The following is a 16659-nucleotide window of genomic DNA, read 5'->3' on the forward strand; positions in this document are numbered from 1 at the left end:
CTGTTGACTTTTTCTTTGTTTCCTGTGTCCTTATTTCGTATTAGTGTAAAATCTTCCTCAAAAACGTTGCTATATCAGACAGCACTTTGAAAGTTTCGGGTGTAAACACGACTTCTCCATGCTCTGTTGAATTCTTGATTCTGATCTTTTTATACCAGAGGAGCGGTGCTGAATCTTCACTGTATATAAATGCACTCCTTCTGTTTATCGTTCTTTATTTACAGATCCATTTCGTCCAAGCTTCAGAACATTACCGGTATTATTTTACAGTAGAACATGTACAATAGTTGACATGGTGGTGTTTAATTTAGATACTTCAAACTCAGGATCACTTATGTTTTTATATTGTTTAGATCTCCCAGATGGTTTATTATATCCATTTTGAGGGTTGATATGCAAAGTGCATTTACAGTTTATAAAGCCCACTGTGTGGGGCAGTACGGCCTCACTGGGGCCATTCAGTATATTATTAACTCAATTGCTTTTAGTAGTTTTTTTTTTTACTTTCTGTGCTTCTTCAGAATGTTAATTTCTCCCTAGATTAATTATCTATCTTATCTCGTTCAATATCTATCTCTCTGTCTATCTGTATGTTTAACTCATTTTTCTGTCTGTATTCTCACTCATTGTGTTTCCACTTGCATTACTTACACATATTGACTACCCTCAGAGTAACACATCACCTGTTGCACAACGATTTAATGCTTTAATATTTAATATTTGAATACGTGAAAACATATTCAACATTTTCATTTACTTTAATTGTGAAACCGAAAGTCCACTCTTTAATGTTTAGCTTTAATATTGATTACGCCTTCAGACTCACTTCAAGCTCCATGATTGGCTCATTCTGCAGCAGCCTCCAGGCAATAGGACAGTTTACTGCTATGCAGTAGCCAATCAATGGAAAGAGGCGGGATTTAGTTGCGTACTGATTTTTTTAGTTGGCATGTCCCCGCCCCATATCAACAAGCAAGATGGCGGCGCGCATAGGCGTTTTGCGTTTCAACTCGGTCCTTGTGAGGACTTGGTGGGCGAGTGTGAGAAGATGTTCGCTGTCACACACTCCGGAGTTTACGGCCAAACGCGTGCGAAGGACGTTTGTGGACTTTTTTGAGCAGGAGTATGGACACAGGGTTGTCCCATCCTCACCGGTCCGCCCCAGAGGAGACCCGAGCCTGCTGTTCGTCAACGCGGGAATGAATCAGGTCAGATACACAGGAGAGTCTAATTGTTTATACATTTTACCCAGGCAATGTGCATTTACATGCTTTGGAGAGGAAGATCTTGAGTGGTCTTCTATAGAGCTTTGATCTCAACCCTACTGAACACCTTTTGGATGAATTGGACTGCTGACTGCACCCCAGACCTCCTCAGTTACACCAATGACTTTACCAACACCCTTGTAGCTGATGAACACAAATGTCCACCTGCTTCTTGCAAAAGTTTAGTGGACCATTTTCCCAAAAAAGTGGACACCTAGAGTCTGTGAACATTTAGCAATATAGTGTGTATACATAATAAAAAATATATATTATTGCAGGTTTGGGGGGAACTTGGCTGGTAAGTTGTACCAAACATCTTGCAGAACTGATCACCGGTGAATGTAGGCAGCCTCAAATCCTTCTGTTTCTTGATATAATCCCGGACAGACTCGATGACGTTGAGATCATGGCTCCGTGTTCTTCTCTACAGTGAAGCTAGTTTTTAAAGTCATTGGCTGTATGTTTGGGGTCGCTGTCCTGCCACATAGTGAATTCAGGGCAGGTCAGATTGCACCATTAATCCTAAATCTCCAACTACTTTTGCAAAAATGCAGCTCGAAACTTGCAGGAAACCTCCACCATGCTTCACTGTTGCCTGCAGAAACTCATTACTGCACCGCTGTCCAGCTCTTCAGCAAACAACTCTATTACCTAATCAGTTTAGAGCCCCTGCTGCCACTTTACTGCACCCTAGTTCCTATGTTTTCGTGCAGAGTTAAGTCTCTTAGCCTTGTTTCCATGTTGGAGATGCCGTGGTTACACCCCCATGTTTCCACCAGTTCTTTGCTGATAGCACTGCTGGACATCCTCCATTGAGTTAACGGTGTCTTTCTTCGACTGCATTCAGTTTCCTCAGCAGACCACAGACTCTACAGTCCTTATCAATGCCTGTTGCCTTGTGGTTTCTCAAAACGGCACCTCTTGAAACCTCGGTCTGTTTTAAAATCTTTGTCTTGCAGAGACCTCGCTGATGCAGTATAACTTTCTTATGTCTTGTTGCTGTAGTCTGTCGATGGCATATGACTAGTGACATGTAACCCTTCCTGTGGTGATATACACTTTTGACCTCATTCTTTTACACCAAGGAAACAGGAAGGCACAAAAACTGCACAATTTCTGATAATCGGAATTACAATTCAACAGATTAGATGAACTCCTGGAGAAGATGGCAGACTCTGATCTCGTGTTGGCGATTGTGCTGTTTTCCTCTGTTTAGTTTAAGCCCATGCTGCTGGGCTGCGCTGACCCCCGCAGCGAGATGGCCACGTACCGGCGTGTGGTAAACACTCAGAAGTGTGTACGCGCTGGCGGAAAACACAACGATCTGGAGGACGTGGGCAGGGACGTGTACCATCACACGTTCTTCGAGATGCTGGGCAACTGGTCGTTCGGAGACTACTTCAAGGTACTTCCGACCAGTTGGAGTTGTCTTTTTTTTTTTAGTAGCAGTTTGTAACTGTAGCCTTTGTGTTTAGGTAGAAGCCTGTACAATGGCCTGGCGCTTGTTAACGGAAGTGTACGGGATCCCGGTCGAGCGCCTCTACGTGTCCTATTTCGCGGGGGACATGGCGAGCGGGTTGCCTGCGGACAAAGAGACACAACAGATCTGGCTTAGCCTCGGGTACGTGTAATGAAAAGATCAGACTGCCGTGTGCTTTTTACTTTGTGTTTCAGTGGTCCGGACTTGGTTAATTGTTGACAACAGCAGGTGAACGGTATCCAGGTTTTAAAAAATATACCACATTATCGGTAGAACAGGTGGCCACTGAAAGAGACATGGGACAGAAATGAGGTTTATTCACTTATTCAGGACAAACAGTACTCAATGTGCTGAAAGGTCCTGGGATGAGTAACAGGATAGATGATTTATGATCACAGGGGCAGCTATGACGTGTCCTGGTTTGATTGTTCACTTAAGATTTTCTTCCCAGCGTTCACCAGGATCACATTCTTCCATTCGGAATGAAGGATAATTTCTGGGAAATGGGCGAGACTGGGCCCTGTGGCCCGTGCACCGAGATCCACTACGACCACATCGGCGGCCGGAATGCTGCACCTTTGGTAAACGCGGACAGTCCGGACGTGGTGGAGATCTGGAATCTGGTGTTCATGCAGTACAACAGGCAAACGCATACTAAATACTACTCCTCCATCTAGATTTACAATAATAGGGAAAGGGGGAGCAAGTAGTACCAGGTTGTGACCCTGTTGTGTGTGTGTGTGTGTGTGTGTGTGTGTGTGTAGGGAGGGTGATGGAAGCCTGCGTCCTCTCCCCCAGTGCAGTGTGGATACCGGAATGGGACTGGAACGATTGGTCACTTTGCTACAAGGCAAACGCTCCAACTACGACACGGACCTGTTCACGCCTTTGCTCTCTGAGATTCATAAGGTCTCTGTCAGCAGTAATAAAGTCTGTACCTCAAATGATCTGGAATGTCTAAGCTAACAGTGTGTCCTGTGATAGGTTAGCAAAGCCGACGCCTATGCAGGAAGGATGGGCGAGGACGATAAGGGCAGAGTGGACATGGCGTACCGCGTGGTCGCCGATCACATTCGCACGCTGTGCGTGTGCATTGCTGATGGCGTGTATCCCGGGATGAGTGGGGCCGAGTAAGAACACACAATAAGCTAAAAGGATGTCCCCATTTCAGGTCCTCGTTATCTCCTCAGTTTTGTGTTTCATTTTGTGTCGTGTTTGTTTTTTTATTTAAGGCTGGTTTTGCGGCGCATACTTCGCCGAGCTGTGCGCTTCTGCACAGAGGTCTTACAGGCTCCTGAGGGTGCACTGGCGAGCCTGGTGCCCACTGTGGCCCACATCCTGGTGAGTCCCCATAATTCAGCTCTTTAGAAAATAACACTATGGACATTAATAAATTAGGGGTGTTACATTACGGAGTGAGCAGCCACAGTGACACTTTGTCAACTCTAGGTCTTTTTACCTCTGAGTTAGACTCTGAGTTACACTACCTCTGTTGTTTGTAAGTTTAATTAAAAAACAAAAAAAGGGACACTGTCCAAGTGAGCGCTTATAGTGGGAGGTGGAGACTTGCTTGAAATCGGTTCATGTGTGAGCTGCTACTATTGAAACAATATTCCTGTGATTGGCGAACCAACGCTTTTTGACCAATCAGATTTGAGAATTCGATAGTAAGTCTTGTCCGTCTTCTCCTCTGACTTCACAGGGAGACTCTTATCCCGAGCTGTACGCCGAAACCGGCAGGGTGAGTGCGAGAGAATTTTCGGAGGTCTGAGCCTTCACTCTGATCCACTGAGAATGTCCACTTCTGCTATATGCGTGTCCAAATATGTTTTCTTTGAACCCGTCATTAGATTATGGAAATCGTTAATGCAAACGAGGCGCAGTTTCTTTCCTCCCTGAAGCAGGGACGGAGAGTGATCGAGAGGACGCTGAAGAAGATGGAAGAAAGTGCTGTTGAGTTTCCAGGTAACTGTAAGGTGGTTTTGTGACGGCATTTTTTTTTTTTATACCGCTGGCATTGTTGTGTTTGTTTTCAAGTTTAGTAATACACCCTTAGTGGAATAGAGTATTTGCTTCTCTGATTGCTTGGTGGACACTTAGATTTCGGGTCCATTTCTATAGTTTAATAATCCTGAGCCAACCAAAAAAGCCTTGATCATCTTGAAACCTACTTTTTTTTCTTCGTTCTCCAGCTGCCGTGGCCTGGTCCCTGCACAGGAACCTGGGTTTCCCGCTCGACCTCATCGACCTCATGCTGGAGGAGCGCAACATGACCGTGGACAAACGTGGACTGGGGCGGCTCTCAGCTGAACACGAAAAGGTGTTTAGGCAAACACGCAGCTCGACCAAATCAAACCCCATCAGCGACTCCAAATGCTTTAGAAACACTTAAGCATCAAAAGGGATTGTTGATTGCCCAGGCTGCCACCTGTTATCTTGGTGTGTTGTAGTTACAGAGTCAGGCTGAGGGGGGCGCTGAGGAACGAGGTCTCCTTTCGGACTTGCAGAGTCTCGCAGAGCTGCAGAGGAGAGGAATTCCTCACACAGAAGACTCTCCGAAATACAGCTACACCCTGCAGCATGACGGAACTTACGGTACTTCCTCTTGTGGATTTCTAATAGATGCTGCTCTGTGTAATAACTTGTGAAAATAATATTTACTTGCTGCTGCTTTTCTGCAACTGTGTCTGTCAGCGTTCCCTCCATGTAGAGCCACAGTGCTGGTGCTGTATAACGATCAGGGTTTGGTGTCGGAGGTCACAGAAGGCCAGCGGTGTTCGGTGCTGCTCGACCGAACCTGCTTCTACGCGGAGCAGGGTGGCCAGATGCATGACACTGGCTACTTCACCAAGAACGGCGTGCAGGTATCACTTACAACTGCAAGTTACGTTCATTAGTAGTTTTTCAGTGCATTTAAGATACTTACTAACGTGTAAGGGGTTTTCAGGACGTGCTGTTCCCTGTGGATAGTGTACGTGTGGCTGGAGGCTACGTGGTCCACGAGGTCACCGCAGCTGACGCTCTGAGAACAGGAGATCACTTGGAGCTCTATGTGGACGAGGTACTGCATACACACACACGAAGAACTGTGCTTACACGATCTTGATGTAATCGGGTGAACCACGTTCTGTGCGTAGGCTCAGCGCCTAGCCTGCATGGCCAAGCACACGGCCACTCACGTGCTCAACTTTGCCCTGCGAGAGCTGCTGGGGTCGGAGGTCGTTCAGAGAGGCTCGCACGTCACTGCGGATCGGCTGCGCTTCGACTTCAGCTCCAAGGTCGGTTGCTGGTTAATATTCGGTCTCCGTAGTGTTGTGATACGTCGTATTGATGTAGCAGCTGCGGTGCTGAGAACAAAAAAATAAATCTACATAATAAATATTGGTCACAAATTCCAACTTGTATCCAATGCACACTTTAATTGATGTGTTACATCCATAGCTCCCATTTAAAAGTGATGAGAAGCACCACACTTGTGTTACCTCTAGAGAATTAAAGTGAGATTTAGAGGGAAAGGGCAGGTCTAAAATAAAAAAATTCCCACTACAAATACATGTAATATTTATATGCATGTGTGCGCAGGCTTCTCTGAGTGCATCACAACTGCAAGAAGTGGAGCAGATGATCCAGACCATCATCCAACAGAACGACCTGGTCCACACACAGGAAGTGCCTTTAGCTCAAGCCAGTCAGATTGCAGGACTGAGAACTGTAGATGAGGTAAATGAAGTTTCTGTGCTTCATTCCCAAACTGGTAGAATTTTCATCCAGGGGATTTTCTACTACAGGCTTATTGCTTCGGATGCTTTGGACCACTATGAACATTTGGTGCAACGTACGCAGAACCCGTCACAATTGGCGTTTATAGTTGATTATGTTTAGATTTAGCTTTGAAAAGTATGTGACAGTAACTCACAAGGCCACGTCACATCGTCTCACTCTTAATTGTGTGAACCGCAGATCAAGAAGGACTGTTTGTGTATGAGATCTACCCCTCTGTGTTTCAGGTGTATCCTGACCCGGTCCGTGTTGTGTCTGTGGGCCTACGTGTATCCGAACTGCTCAGTGGCCATCCACACAAACGCACCTCTGTCGAGCTCTGCTGCGGCACGTAAGACTGAATCTGTGATTTAAAAAATAATAATGACAAAAGAAAGAATCCGTCACTAATGCAAGTCCAAGAAATGACTGATGATCAACAAATGTTGAGTGGAAGTGACGATAATGGTGCGAACCCCAAAATAATTTTTAAGTTAAACGGAGGTTAATAGCGTTTATAATAGTATATTAGTTTAAAATAGGGTTTAAATAGTAGAACAACATATCTTTGTTAGTATTCTCCCTACTTCTTTACAGGCATTTGCTGAGGACTGGGGGAATCGAAGACCTTGTGATAGTGTCTGAGCGACAGATGGTGAAGGGAATCAGCCGCATCATAGCTGTGACTGGAGACGGTGCCAAAAAAGTAAAAAGACAAAACGGCTGCCTGTGTCTTTTTAGCGCTATTAATCTGATCTGATTGATGCTGTTTCTAAAAGTTAATACTGGGTTACTCTGTCTGTCTGCCTGTCTGTCCTGTCTGTCTGTCTGTCAATGAAAATTATATATACTTTAGAGTATATTCAATTTATACTTCATCCTTTCCTCAAAAAAATAACTCCACATACAGCTATTATTGTCTAAATAACTGGCAACAAAAGTGAGTACACCCTCAGTGAACGTCTCAAACCCGTGTTCAAAGTGTCAATATTTTCTGTGAGCACCATCATTATTCTGTACTGCCTTAATCCTCCTGTGTATGGAATTCACCAGAGCTGCACAGGTTGTTGCTGGAATCCTCTCTCACTCCTCCATAATGACATCACGGAGCTCCTGGATGTTAGACACATGGCGGTTCTCCACCTTCCGCTTGAGGATCCCCACAGGTGCTCAATATGGTTCAGGCATGGAGACATACTTGGCCACTCCATTACCATCACCCTCATTTTACTCAGCAAGGCAATTGTTATCTTAGTGGTGTGCTTGGGGGTCATTGCTATGTTGGAAAACTGATGTTCGGCCCAGTTTCTGAAAGGAGGTCATCATGTTCTGCTTCAGAAGGCCTCAGTACATTTTGGAATCCATGTTTCCCCAAAACGAACCGTAGCTCTCTACTACCAGCAGCAATCATGCAGCCCTTGACGCTACCACCACCATGCTTTACTGTAGGCAAAACAGAATTTTCTTGGTTATTTTCACCAAGGTGTCGCCGTACACGCTGGACACCACATCTCGAACTGAGTCGAACAAGTTTAACTTTAAGTCTCATCAAAAAACAGGACATGGTTTCAGTAAGTCATGCTCTTGGACAGGTTGTCTTGAGCAAACTGTTTGCAGGCGTTCTTGTTAGCCACCTTCAGAAGAAGCTTCCTTTAACTGTTCAAATACAAGATACACAAATTTGTATGGCCTTGTCAAGCAGATCAAAACATGAACATGATGAATAGATCATGTGTCTTTGCATGGTTACACGATGTACAGCTGTTATCACTTAGTATGAATTCACTTTTGTTGCCAGCTATTTTGACAATCATGGAGATATTGTTACAGTAAATCTATACTGCTATACAAGCTGCACATTGACTACTCCAAAATATATCCAACCTTCATTTCTATAGTATTGTTCTATAGTATATACTAAAATGGCTATTGCTAGTATATTCATATATATATATATATATATATATATATATATATATATATATATATATATATATATATATATATATATATATATATATATATAACTTGTATAACATTTGTATACACATATATACACTTATTGATTTATTTTAATCCCCATTAAGGCTCGGGAGGCGGGGCAAGCACTGCTGGAGGATGCAGACTCTCTGGCGGCTCGCATCACTTCTGGCCCCGCCCCCTCTCTCCCAGTTGCTCTGAGGCTCTCTAAAGATGTCGGCCTCCTGACAGATGTATGTAAGCCCCGCCCCTTTTTCTCTATAATGGTCCTCCTAATTGTCAAGCCATTCCTTAAGTGTGTGTTTGTGTGTGTTCAGGCTGTAGAGAACACACCTATACCACAGTGGCAGAGAAGAGAGCTCCAGATGGGGCTAAAGGCTTTGCAGAGGAGCACCAACACCACCGTCCGCAAACTGGAAGTCAAAGAGGTACACACATTTCTCAATTTCCTTTTTTTGGCCTATAGGTACACAAACTAATTTTGAAAGACGTGTGTGTGTGTGTGTGTGTGTGTGTGACTCCATAGGCAGTTGCTAAGGCACAGGAAGTGTTGAGCAGACACTCGGATAAAGCTGTTCTGGTGGACACGCTGGATACAGACTCCATATCTGTGAGAAGATTTATGTTCAATATTTTAGAGAGAAACACAAACATGTCGACACTTTCGCCTTCATTAAACAATGCAGGAGATTTGACTCTTCCATCTATTGAAGTATTGAACAAATTGTGCAGGTGGTAATGAAAACCGTAAACCAGGTGAGTGACCGCGTTCCTCACACACTGGTCATGCTCCTGTCTCACCTTCAGCCGTCAGGGAGAGTGCTCTGTGCATGTCAGGTGCCTAAGGTAAAAAAAAACGCACACAAAATAAAGAACTACGTCGAGGTGTACAGACATATAGAATCTAATATGTGTGTGTGTTTTATATACACAGGGCCAGACTGCCATCTCCGCCAACGAATGGGCTCTGGCTGTTTGCAAACGCTTGGGCGGGAATGCGGGCGGCTCTGCGATCGTCGCTCAGGGGGTCGGCATAGCTGCGGATTCTCGCAGCCTTTTGGAAACACTGCGCTGGGCGGAGGAGTTTGCCCACAAACGTTAACATTTACACGCCGGGTTTGTGTGTTAGGTACCGAATGCGGGTGTGCATTGGGTACATCCTGCAGTGTATTATTCCTTTTATACCACAGCAATTAGACGTGCGTTTCGGCTGAACGCCCGGCCCGATCTGCTGTTGTGGAATATTAATGCACTTTCGGACCAATCAGAAGAGAGAATGAATCGACATAAACTGTAGAAAGCTTGTTGCTTGTTATGCCTTTGTTTTAAAAGGCCTATTCATTTCTCTGGGGTTTTACCAGGTCTCATAGTATCTATTAAATTGTTTTTCGGCTCTCCGAAAGTGGTGGTGGTGTTTTCCTTTTAGACAGCAGAATATAATTATACACAAGAAAGACTTACCTTTCTTTTAGCTTGTTCGAATGCATTTCCTAAAAAAAAAAATGTTTTTAACACCAAGTACCTCAAGAACTTTTTTCCTTTCAAGAGTTTGTTGAAGGTAAATGAGACAATTCCTGCTGGACACTTCAAACATATATTGCTGGACTGCAATACTCTTAGTAAGACAGCATTTTTTTATTCATGAATGAATGACCAAAGGAAATACTGGAATACTTTTGGAGCATTAAAATGAAGGACCTCATATAACTACTGATTTTGAACTCCAAGCCTCTTCTGCAGTAGCTTCCTATCTTACCTACAAGAAACTCATGTTAACATATTGACCAGACATAATTCAGTGAGCAACCAACAACTGTAATAAGTGTATGATGAGTAGTGATTTGGCACTGTTCAAGCATGCATATATTTAATATGGTTCAGAGAAAGGTGGAGTAAGATGGCACGGTCGATTTTGCAGCGCTAAATGTGAAAGAAGATCCAGAAAAAGAACGTCTGTGAATGTCAGATACGTCTGTGAAGGAAGTGAAAGTATGAGTGGAAAGTCTACAATCTATCAAATAAAAGGGAAGAGTCTCCTCAGCCTAGCATTTCACTGTAGTTCTTGCAAATCCATCATCTGAACTGCATCATAGTGCAGCTTGCAAGAGTTTTGCTTTGAGTGGCGAGACGATAAGGAGGGTTCCTAAGGTTAATTTCTAGCCAAAATTTTTCAAAACAAACATCTAAAACGTCGGTCGAGTCTGAAGGCTGATGTCATCACGTTCTCCAGAATGGCAGGAAATATCACAGTAGCAGCAATCTTCATGTTACTGACAGGTAAACTGATATATTTCTGCATTGTTTTATGTGGTGTTGCAGGACTGACAGCACATAGTGAAACCTTTCAATGTTTTAAGAGCTTGTGATATGAGTTGGATACTGGTGTGTGTGTGTGTGTGTGTGTGTGTGTGTGTGTGTGTGTGTGTGTGTGTGTGTGTGTGTGTGTGTGTGTGTGTGTGTGTGTGTGATATATACATACACAGTGTCATAATTCCAGTTTAAAATTTAATAATATTTAAATGCATGGCTTAAACTATCTACCTGATCAGTTCCAGTTCTGATATTTATGAATAATATACCGTTCTGTGTGTAAATCAATTGATTAGATTTGTGTGTGTGTGTGTGTGTGTGTGTGTGTTGCAGGAGTTCAAGCTCAGCACAGTGTAACACTCCCCTCTCAGAATCTCTGTGCTGTTACTGGATCTATAGTAAAAATTCCCTGTAGATTTTTAAAACCCAACGCCAAACAGAAAGAGTGGTTTCGAGTCCAGAGCTCTGAAAAAGAACCTCTAGTCTTGAGCAAAGATCCACAATATTCAAGACGGGTGTCTGTAAGTACCCAGGAGTCTAACTGTGAGCTCACAATGAGCAATGTGAGTATGAATGACTCTGGAGTTTATAACTTCAGATTTAAACCACACAAAAGTGTCTGGATATCAGCCCCATCTGGGGTCTATCTGACCGTTACAGGTAACACACACAAACGCACACAAAATTGTATATGAATCACATATTTCAGGTATGCTGTACTGAATTTTGCTGCATGGTGTGAACTGTGTAGACTTGCAGGTGACCGTGAATCCAGACTCTTTAGAACGTACAGAAGTGGAAGTGATGTGTAACTCCGCCTGCACTCTCAGCACATCCTGTTTTATCTGGTACAGAAATGACTGGTTACTAAAAAAAACACACAATGCTTCCATTTTGCTTGACCCCATACGTCCATCTAATGAAGGCAGCTACTCCTGTCAAGTGAATGAGAGTTCACACCGATCTCCTCCGACGTGTAAGTTAGATTCAGTCTGTCACTTGGCATCAAATGCACTAAAATGTAAAATCTCTTTATAAGACACTAAATAAACCGAGCTTTCGGGATACTATGTGATCTGGGAAAATTTGCTGTTATTTGCCAGATCAGTGGTAGTGATAATCAAATCAATAATGAAAAAACACTGTTGTTATTTTAGTCTTAAATGTCTTCTCAGAGTTTATATTATCTAAGAAAATTTCTCTTACATTTTCAATGATTTAGTGAATATATACATAAGCAATGATGAATCTTTATATAAATACAAGTCTGTATTTCTATTCACAAATAATTAGATCACCAAACTAATTTAAATATAATGACAAGATGCTAATGGTAAAATTGCCAACATACCATACTGTGCATGTGGTGCATCTGGGATCCAGACCACTACCTCCATCATGTGGCACTTGTCCTGGAAATGCTGAGGTTCTCCACACCACCAGTAGATGCAGGAATCCCTCATGCACCAGTTGTATAGATACCAGTTTAAAGGGAATTGGCCCCATGACCTTGGAGCAGGGACTGGGTCCTGCTGTGTGTATGTGAATGGGTGACTGGGTTTGCAGTGCTGCCTAGGGGTTTAGCCATCCTGTTGCAATATTTTGCCAGCTTCAGGTCCAAATACAGAATCTGTTGGGTCATGAGTTGAGCTCTAAATCCGGACAACGCCATGCTTCAGCCCCATGCTCAAGCTGCTTGATGAAAGCCTTGTGTCATCATGCGGACTCATCTCGCTGAGCGTGGTGTGGGGCATGGCTGCAGGGACTGCAGCTGGACTTCTCTCTTGATTGACCAAGCTACAGAACACCTGTTGGTCCTCTACCTGGGAGTAGAGCAGGGCCAGAAAGCGATGTTCCTTCTCGGTCCACAGCTCTATTAGGGCTGATGTTGATTCTTGTGGATACCAGCAGGGGTCTAATCTCTTATCTCTCCCCTTTTATTCCCTCCTGCCGTTTATTTAAATAGAGAACCCAAATTACATTACATACGTGTGATCATTACCACTCGATTTCCCCAGCTCCACCCTATACTCAATGACAGGAAATCGTAGGGAAGTTGTAACTCAGTGGTTAAGATGTTGAAATTCCGTTCAGAAGGTCTTGAGTTCAATCCCTGCATCATAGATGCCATTTAAATTCTCCTGTGTTTCAGGTGTACTGGGAAAAGAGTGTTGGGGTGTGACTTACACTCGTGATCATGTGTGTGCTTTGAAAGGCACATCGATTGATCTCTCCTGCTCTTATAAACATCCTGCAGGTCACACAGTGACAAAATCTTGGTGGTTCATTAAAAAGCAGGCTGATGATAAGCCTGTGGATATGAGAGGAAATGAGGAGTATCAGGGCAGAGTTCAGTACACACAGAACTCCCAGAATAACTGTGGTCTGATCATCTCTAACCTGAAAGAGACAGACGCTCAAACATACAGTTTCAGATTCTACACTGACCGGGGTGATTACACCGGTGAACCTGGAGTCTCTGTTTCTGTCACAGGTAATGGAGCATTTCTTTTAAATGTTTTATTAACTACATTTATGCAGAGGAAGCAGATGAAAATAATAAACTGAGTTTATTTTCGCAGGTCTGAAGGTTACAGTATCCGACTCGGGGAGTGGACAAATGAACCTGAGCTGCATCACCACCTGCACCCTGTCTAACAACCCCAGTTACATCTGGTACAAGAACGGACAGCGTGTGTCTGACTGTACATCTGCCTCCTGCTCTGTAGCTGAGGTCAGTGGCGTGGACAGGTACAGCTGTGCTGTTGAAGGTTATGAGAGTCTCCGATCTCCAGTGTGTGAGTGTGAATCTTACTCTCCTCCAGCTTAATCAGATGTTATTTATTAACTTAGATTCTCCTGAAAAAGCAGAGCAGTGATTATTTTATATTATATTTGAAGTATTAGGGGAGTTTGACATTGTGCACTACTATGGAAATAATTGTTATTCAGTCGAACAACATAAAGCCTACACTTGTAGTAACCCTAAAAGATTGAAATTAAAGCACTTACAAAGCAATTTGTTAGAAAGGGGCACAGGATTTTTAAACCCAGGCTTTTCATCACACTACAGTAAAACCCCGTTGGATGAGCGTAATTCCTTCTTGAAAATTTGCTCGTATGTTCTTATCCAAACATTAAAAGATAAAGTATTGGAAGGCACAAAAATGTTCATATTGCTCATGATTTGTTTGTAAAGATTCCGAAGAAAAGACAATGTTAAAGCTCATCATAGTGGGACTGATTGTCTTTCTGGCAGTAACAGTAATCGTCTCAGGAGCTCTGTGCATGTGGTACGTAAAATGTTCCGAATAATATGTTTTTACACACAATTGGAAAAAGTATGCATCTAGTGTGAACGTGTTGTTGCCGTTTTTCAGGACGAGGAAGACGAGCTCAGCTAATGTCCACAGCAGCCCTGCGAAGAGTGAACACGTGAGTGCGGTTCAAAAGAGCGAATGTTTGATCATATGGCGTGTTCGAATATAAACCTGGATTGTGTTCTCCTTTTCAGCGTCAGTCTGCCTTATACCTCGCAGGAAGAGACACACCAGACGCTCAGGATAGCATTCACTATGCCAGTGTTGATTTTAAACGATCACACATTCAAGAAGGGTCTCTTCCTCCAGACACCACAGATGAAGAACATGTTCAGTACGCTACTGTGAAAAAATGCACGGGGGTTAAAAGGATGTTCAGTATGAGCAGAAGGTGAAGTCTAGGGATTTGTACTGGATAGTTTTTATCATCATTTCTCAGGTACAAGGCAACAGACTTCTATGTAATTACCATTTACAGTATTATAGAGTTTACCAAATACACCATCCTACTATACTTTGTTTCATAATCTCCACCAAAATATATATTTTTTACCATAAGAATAATACAATTACTGTTTTTTTATACTGTACTTCTAGACTAAAATATTTGTCATTAACTAAACATAGTATAGTTTCAAAACCTTTTTTAAAGTATAGTTTAAAAAATTGCTTGTATAACCGCTATAATTTGCTATTTTATTTTTTATATAATTTTTTTATAATTTACATTTTAACTGCAATTAAAAAAAAAAAAAATTCTAGCAGTTCTGAATGCTCTGAAATTTACTTTTCATGTTTTGACAAAAGAAAATAAACAGCACAAGTGAACTGGGAATGAACATGTTTTACGTAAATATTCTTCTTTTGCCTGAAATGATAAAGAAAAAGCAATTACGAAAGCATTTTTAGAGCAGGTTATATGAATATGGAAACATTTTGCTGTACAATTCTGAGTTACTGAGTGATGCATTGAGAACAGGGTAAGTTAGCAACAACTGTTTATTAAAAAAAATAGAAACTTTAATGAAAACCTCCATAATAAATGTTGACTTAATGTATCAATACTCAAATCAAATGGCTGGACATGGAATTTGCTAGAATGCAACATGCTGTACTGTCTGATGCTGTAGATTTACAGCCGCTCTGTGCAAAATACATTCCTACTGTTCAATGTAAATACAGTATATACAATTATAATATACCAGTATATAATATACTGTGCTTTTCTTACCCTGGCCTTCAGTGGTGTCCCACATGATTAATGATGCCATGAATATACAAACCATCAATATTATACAGAAACAAAATATAGCTGTAACGGTTTCATCTGCAATTTCCCCACCTCCCCACCGGAGGGGACAATCACCTGGATACTGAGCACTTCCTGATTTTAAAATGTTAAACCATGCTCACACTAACATCATTGCGAAGTATTCTAATTTCTTTTGCATACCAAGCCGGTCTCTGTTCATTGAACAGCTTTGTAGCGACCTTGATCCTATTCTTTTCAGACCAAGTCAGTCTTGTTGTAGTTGCTTTGCTAACACTCTAGTGTGCATCAGATTTTCCAGTTTCCACTAAAACTCTGCTTTCGGATTACATTTGTCTGCTTGTTTTCAATAAAACCTGCATATGGATTCCAAACCAGCTCAAGGCCCATCGGTCCACCAGCGCCAATCTTCTACAAGACCTCCGCACTATGCCTGATTGACGGCCCAAACCTCCGAGAATGGCTCTACCGGAAAAGTTTGATCGCCCTGCCGACTGCTGTTATGGTTTTCTTTTCTCCAAATATTCCTGACCCTGGCCAGCCAGTGTGGCTAAATTGATCTACTACTATGTGTAATATTCCGAGAAAGACGTAACCCCATGTTGCAAACTGAGATAAACTGCAAGGACCAAGACGTCCCGTCGTCGGAGTACATCTCACTTGTCCGTTCAACTAGGCCATTCCAAGCAACAGTTCTGTAAGATGCTGTTGTCTTCAGAAGAGCATCGGCGATGTCTCTGCCTCCAACTGTGTTTGTACTTTGGTCAGGTGGGTCATCGCTGTGCCACATGCCCGGAGAAGCCCAGTTCCTGAGCTGGAAAGATGAGCTGCAGTTGCAATGTTCTAATGAATTGCTCACCCTCTCAGCCCTCATAGATTTAAGATCCACTGTCAACCTATCCAGTGGTAGGTAGTTGAAGTTCCTGTGCCACGCTATAAAAGTTTATAGGGGTAGACATTTATCCAAATATTGAAATCCAATAACAGAGCATTGCGGGTAGGTATCTCATGCAGCGAGTGAATTTCATTACTTATGCGAGAAACCCGATTAACACAATTCAGTCTCTGGTCTGGTTTGAAAATGACCTTTTAAATATATCTGCAACCAAATCAAATGCTTTCTTCTGTGTCAGCCATTGTGGATTGAAAAATACTGCCATTGAGTCTAAAAGAATATATTTTTATATAGCTTGGGCAGTTTGCTAAAGATGCGTTCTCTGACCATCCAACCAAAGAACATGAACATGCCACTTTTATTGTATGCCTGCTAGATGG

At 42.6% G+C, this 16659-nt stretch overlaps 2 protein-coding genes across 3 annotated transcripts; both read left to right on the plus strand.

Annotated features, from left to right (window-relative positions):
* The first annotated feature begins 939 nt into the window (after nucleotides 1-939).
* Nucleotides 940-9886, plus strand: aars2 (alanyl-tRNA synthetase 2, mitochondrial (putative)). Of its 2 annotated transcripts, none has more exons than XM_046840190.1 (22): nucleotides 940-1208; nucleotides 2482-2670; nucleotides 2741-2886; nucleotides 3197-3388; nucleotides 3510-3654; nucleotides 3730-3875; nucleotides 3978-4086; nucleotides 4448-4486; nucleotides 4596-4710; nucleotides 4938-5065; nucleotides 5196-5340; nucleotides 5440-5609; nucleotides 5693-5806; nucleotides 5883-6023; nucleotides 6328-6465; nucleotides 6753-6856; nucleotides 7102-7210; nucleotides 8592-8717; nucleotides 8802-8912; nucleotides 9011-9094; nucleotides 9217-9330; nucleotides 9419-9886. In XM_046840190.1, exons 1-22 carry the CDS (start codon nucleotides 978-980, stop codon nucleotides 9584-9586), a joined length of 2964 nt encoding a protein of 987 aa, XP_046696146.1. In that variant the 5' UTR covers nucleotides 940-977; the 3' UTR covers nucleotides 9587-9886. The 2 variants fall into 2 exon arrangements, with proteins under 2 accessions (XP_046696146.1, XP_046696147.1); XM_046840191.1 differs by having other exon boundaries at nucleotides 5202-5340.
* Nucleotides 9887-10005: 119 nt separating this feature from the next.
* LOC124379702 lies at nucleotides 10006-15244 on the plus strand. Its single transcript, XM_046840192.1, has 8 exons — nucleotides 10006-10761; nucleotides 11128-11454; nucleotides 11546-11770; nucleotides 12947-13288; nucleotides 13377-13592; nucleotides 13994-14087; nucleotides 14175-14229; nucleotides 14309-15244. The coding sequence occupies exons 1-8, from the start codon at nucleotides 10716-10718 to the stop codon at nucleotides 14507-14509; spliced, it is 1506 nt and encodes a 501-aa protein (XP_046696148.1). The 5' UTR covers nucleotides 10006-10715; the 3' UTR covers nucleotides 14510-15244.
* The last annotated feature ends 1415 nt before the right edge of the window (nucleotides 15245-16659 follow it).

Source organism: Silurus meridionalis, chromosome 26 (assembly GCF_014805685.1).
Source record: "Silurus meridionalis isolate SWU-2019-XX chromosome 26, ASM1480568v1, whole genome shotgun sequence".
NCBI lineage: Eukaryota > Metazoa > Chordata > Actinopteri > Siluriformes > Siluridae > Silurus > Silurus meridionalis.

Excerpts from the sequence above, each read along its gene's own strand:
- aars2 (XM_046840190.1), top strand. The coding sequence starts at position 978 with ATGGCGGCGCGCATAGGCGTTTTGCGTTTCAACTCGGTCCTTGTGAGG. Across the intron at positions 4,087-4,447 it reads CCACTGTGGCCCACATCCTG|GGAGACTCTTATCCCGAGCT; the intron begins GTGAGTCCCCAT and ends CTGACTTCACAG. Across the intron at positions 5,341-5,439 it reads GCAGCATGACGGAACTTACG|CGTTCCCTCCATGTAGAGCC; the intron begins GTACTTCCTCTT and ends TGTGTCTGTCAG.
- LOC124379702 (XM_046840192.1), top strand. The coding sequence starts at position 10,716 with ATGGCAGGAAATATCACAGTAGCAGCAATCTTCATGTTACTGACAG. Across the intron at positions 11,771-12,946 it reads ACACCGATCTCCTCCGACGT|GTGTACTGGGAAAAGAGTGT; the intron begins GTAAGTTAGATT and ends CCTGTGTTTCAG. Across the intron at positions 13,593-13,993 it reads GAGTCTCCGATCTCCAGTGT|ATTCCGAAGAAAAGACAATG; the intron begins GTGAGTGTGAAT and ends TTGTTTGTAAAG.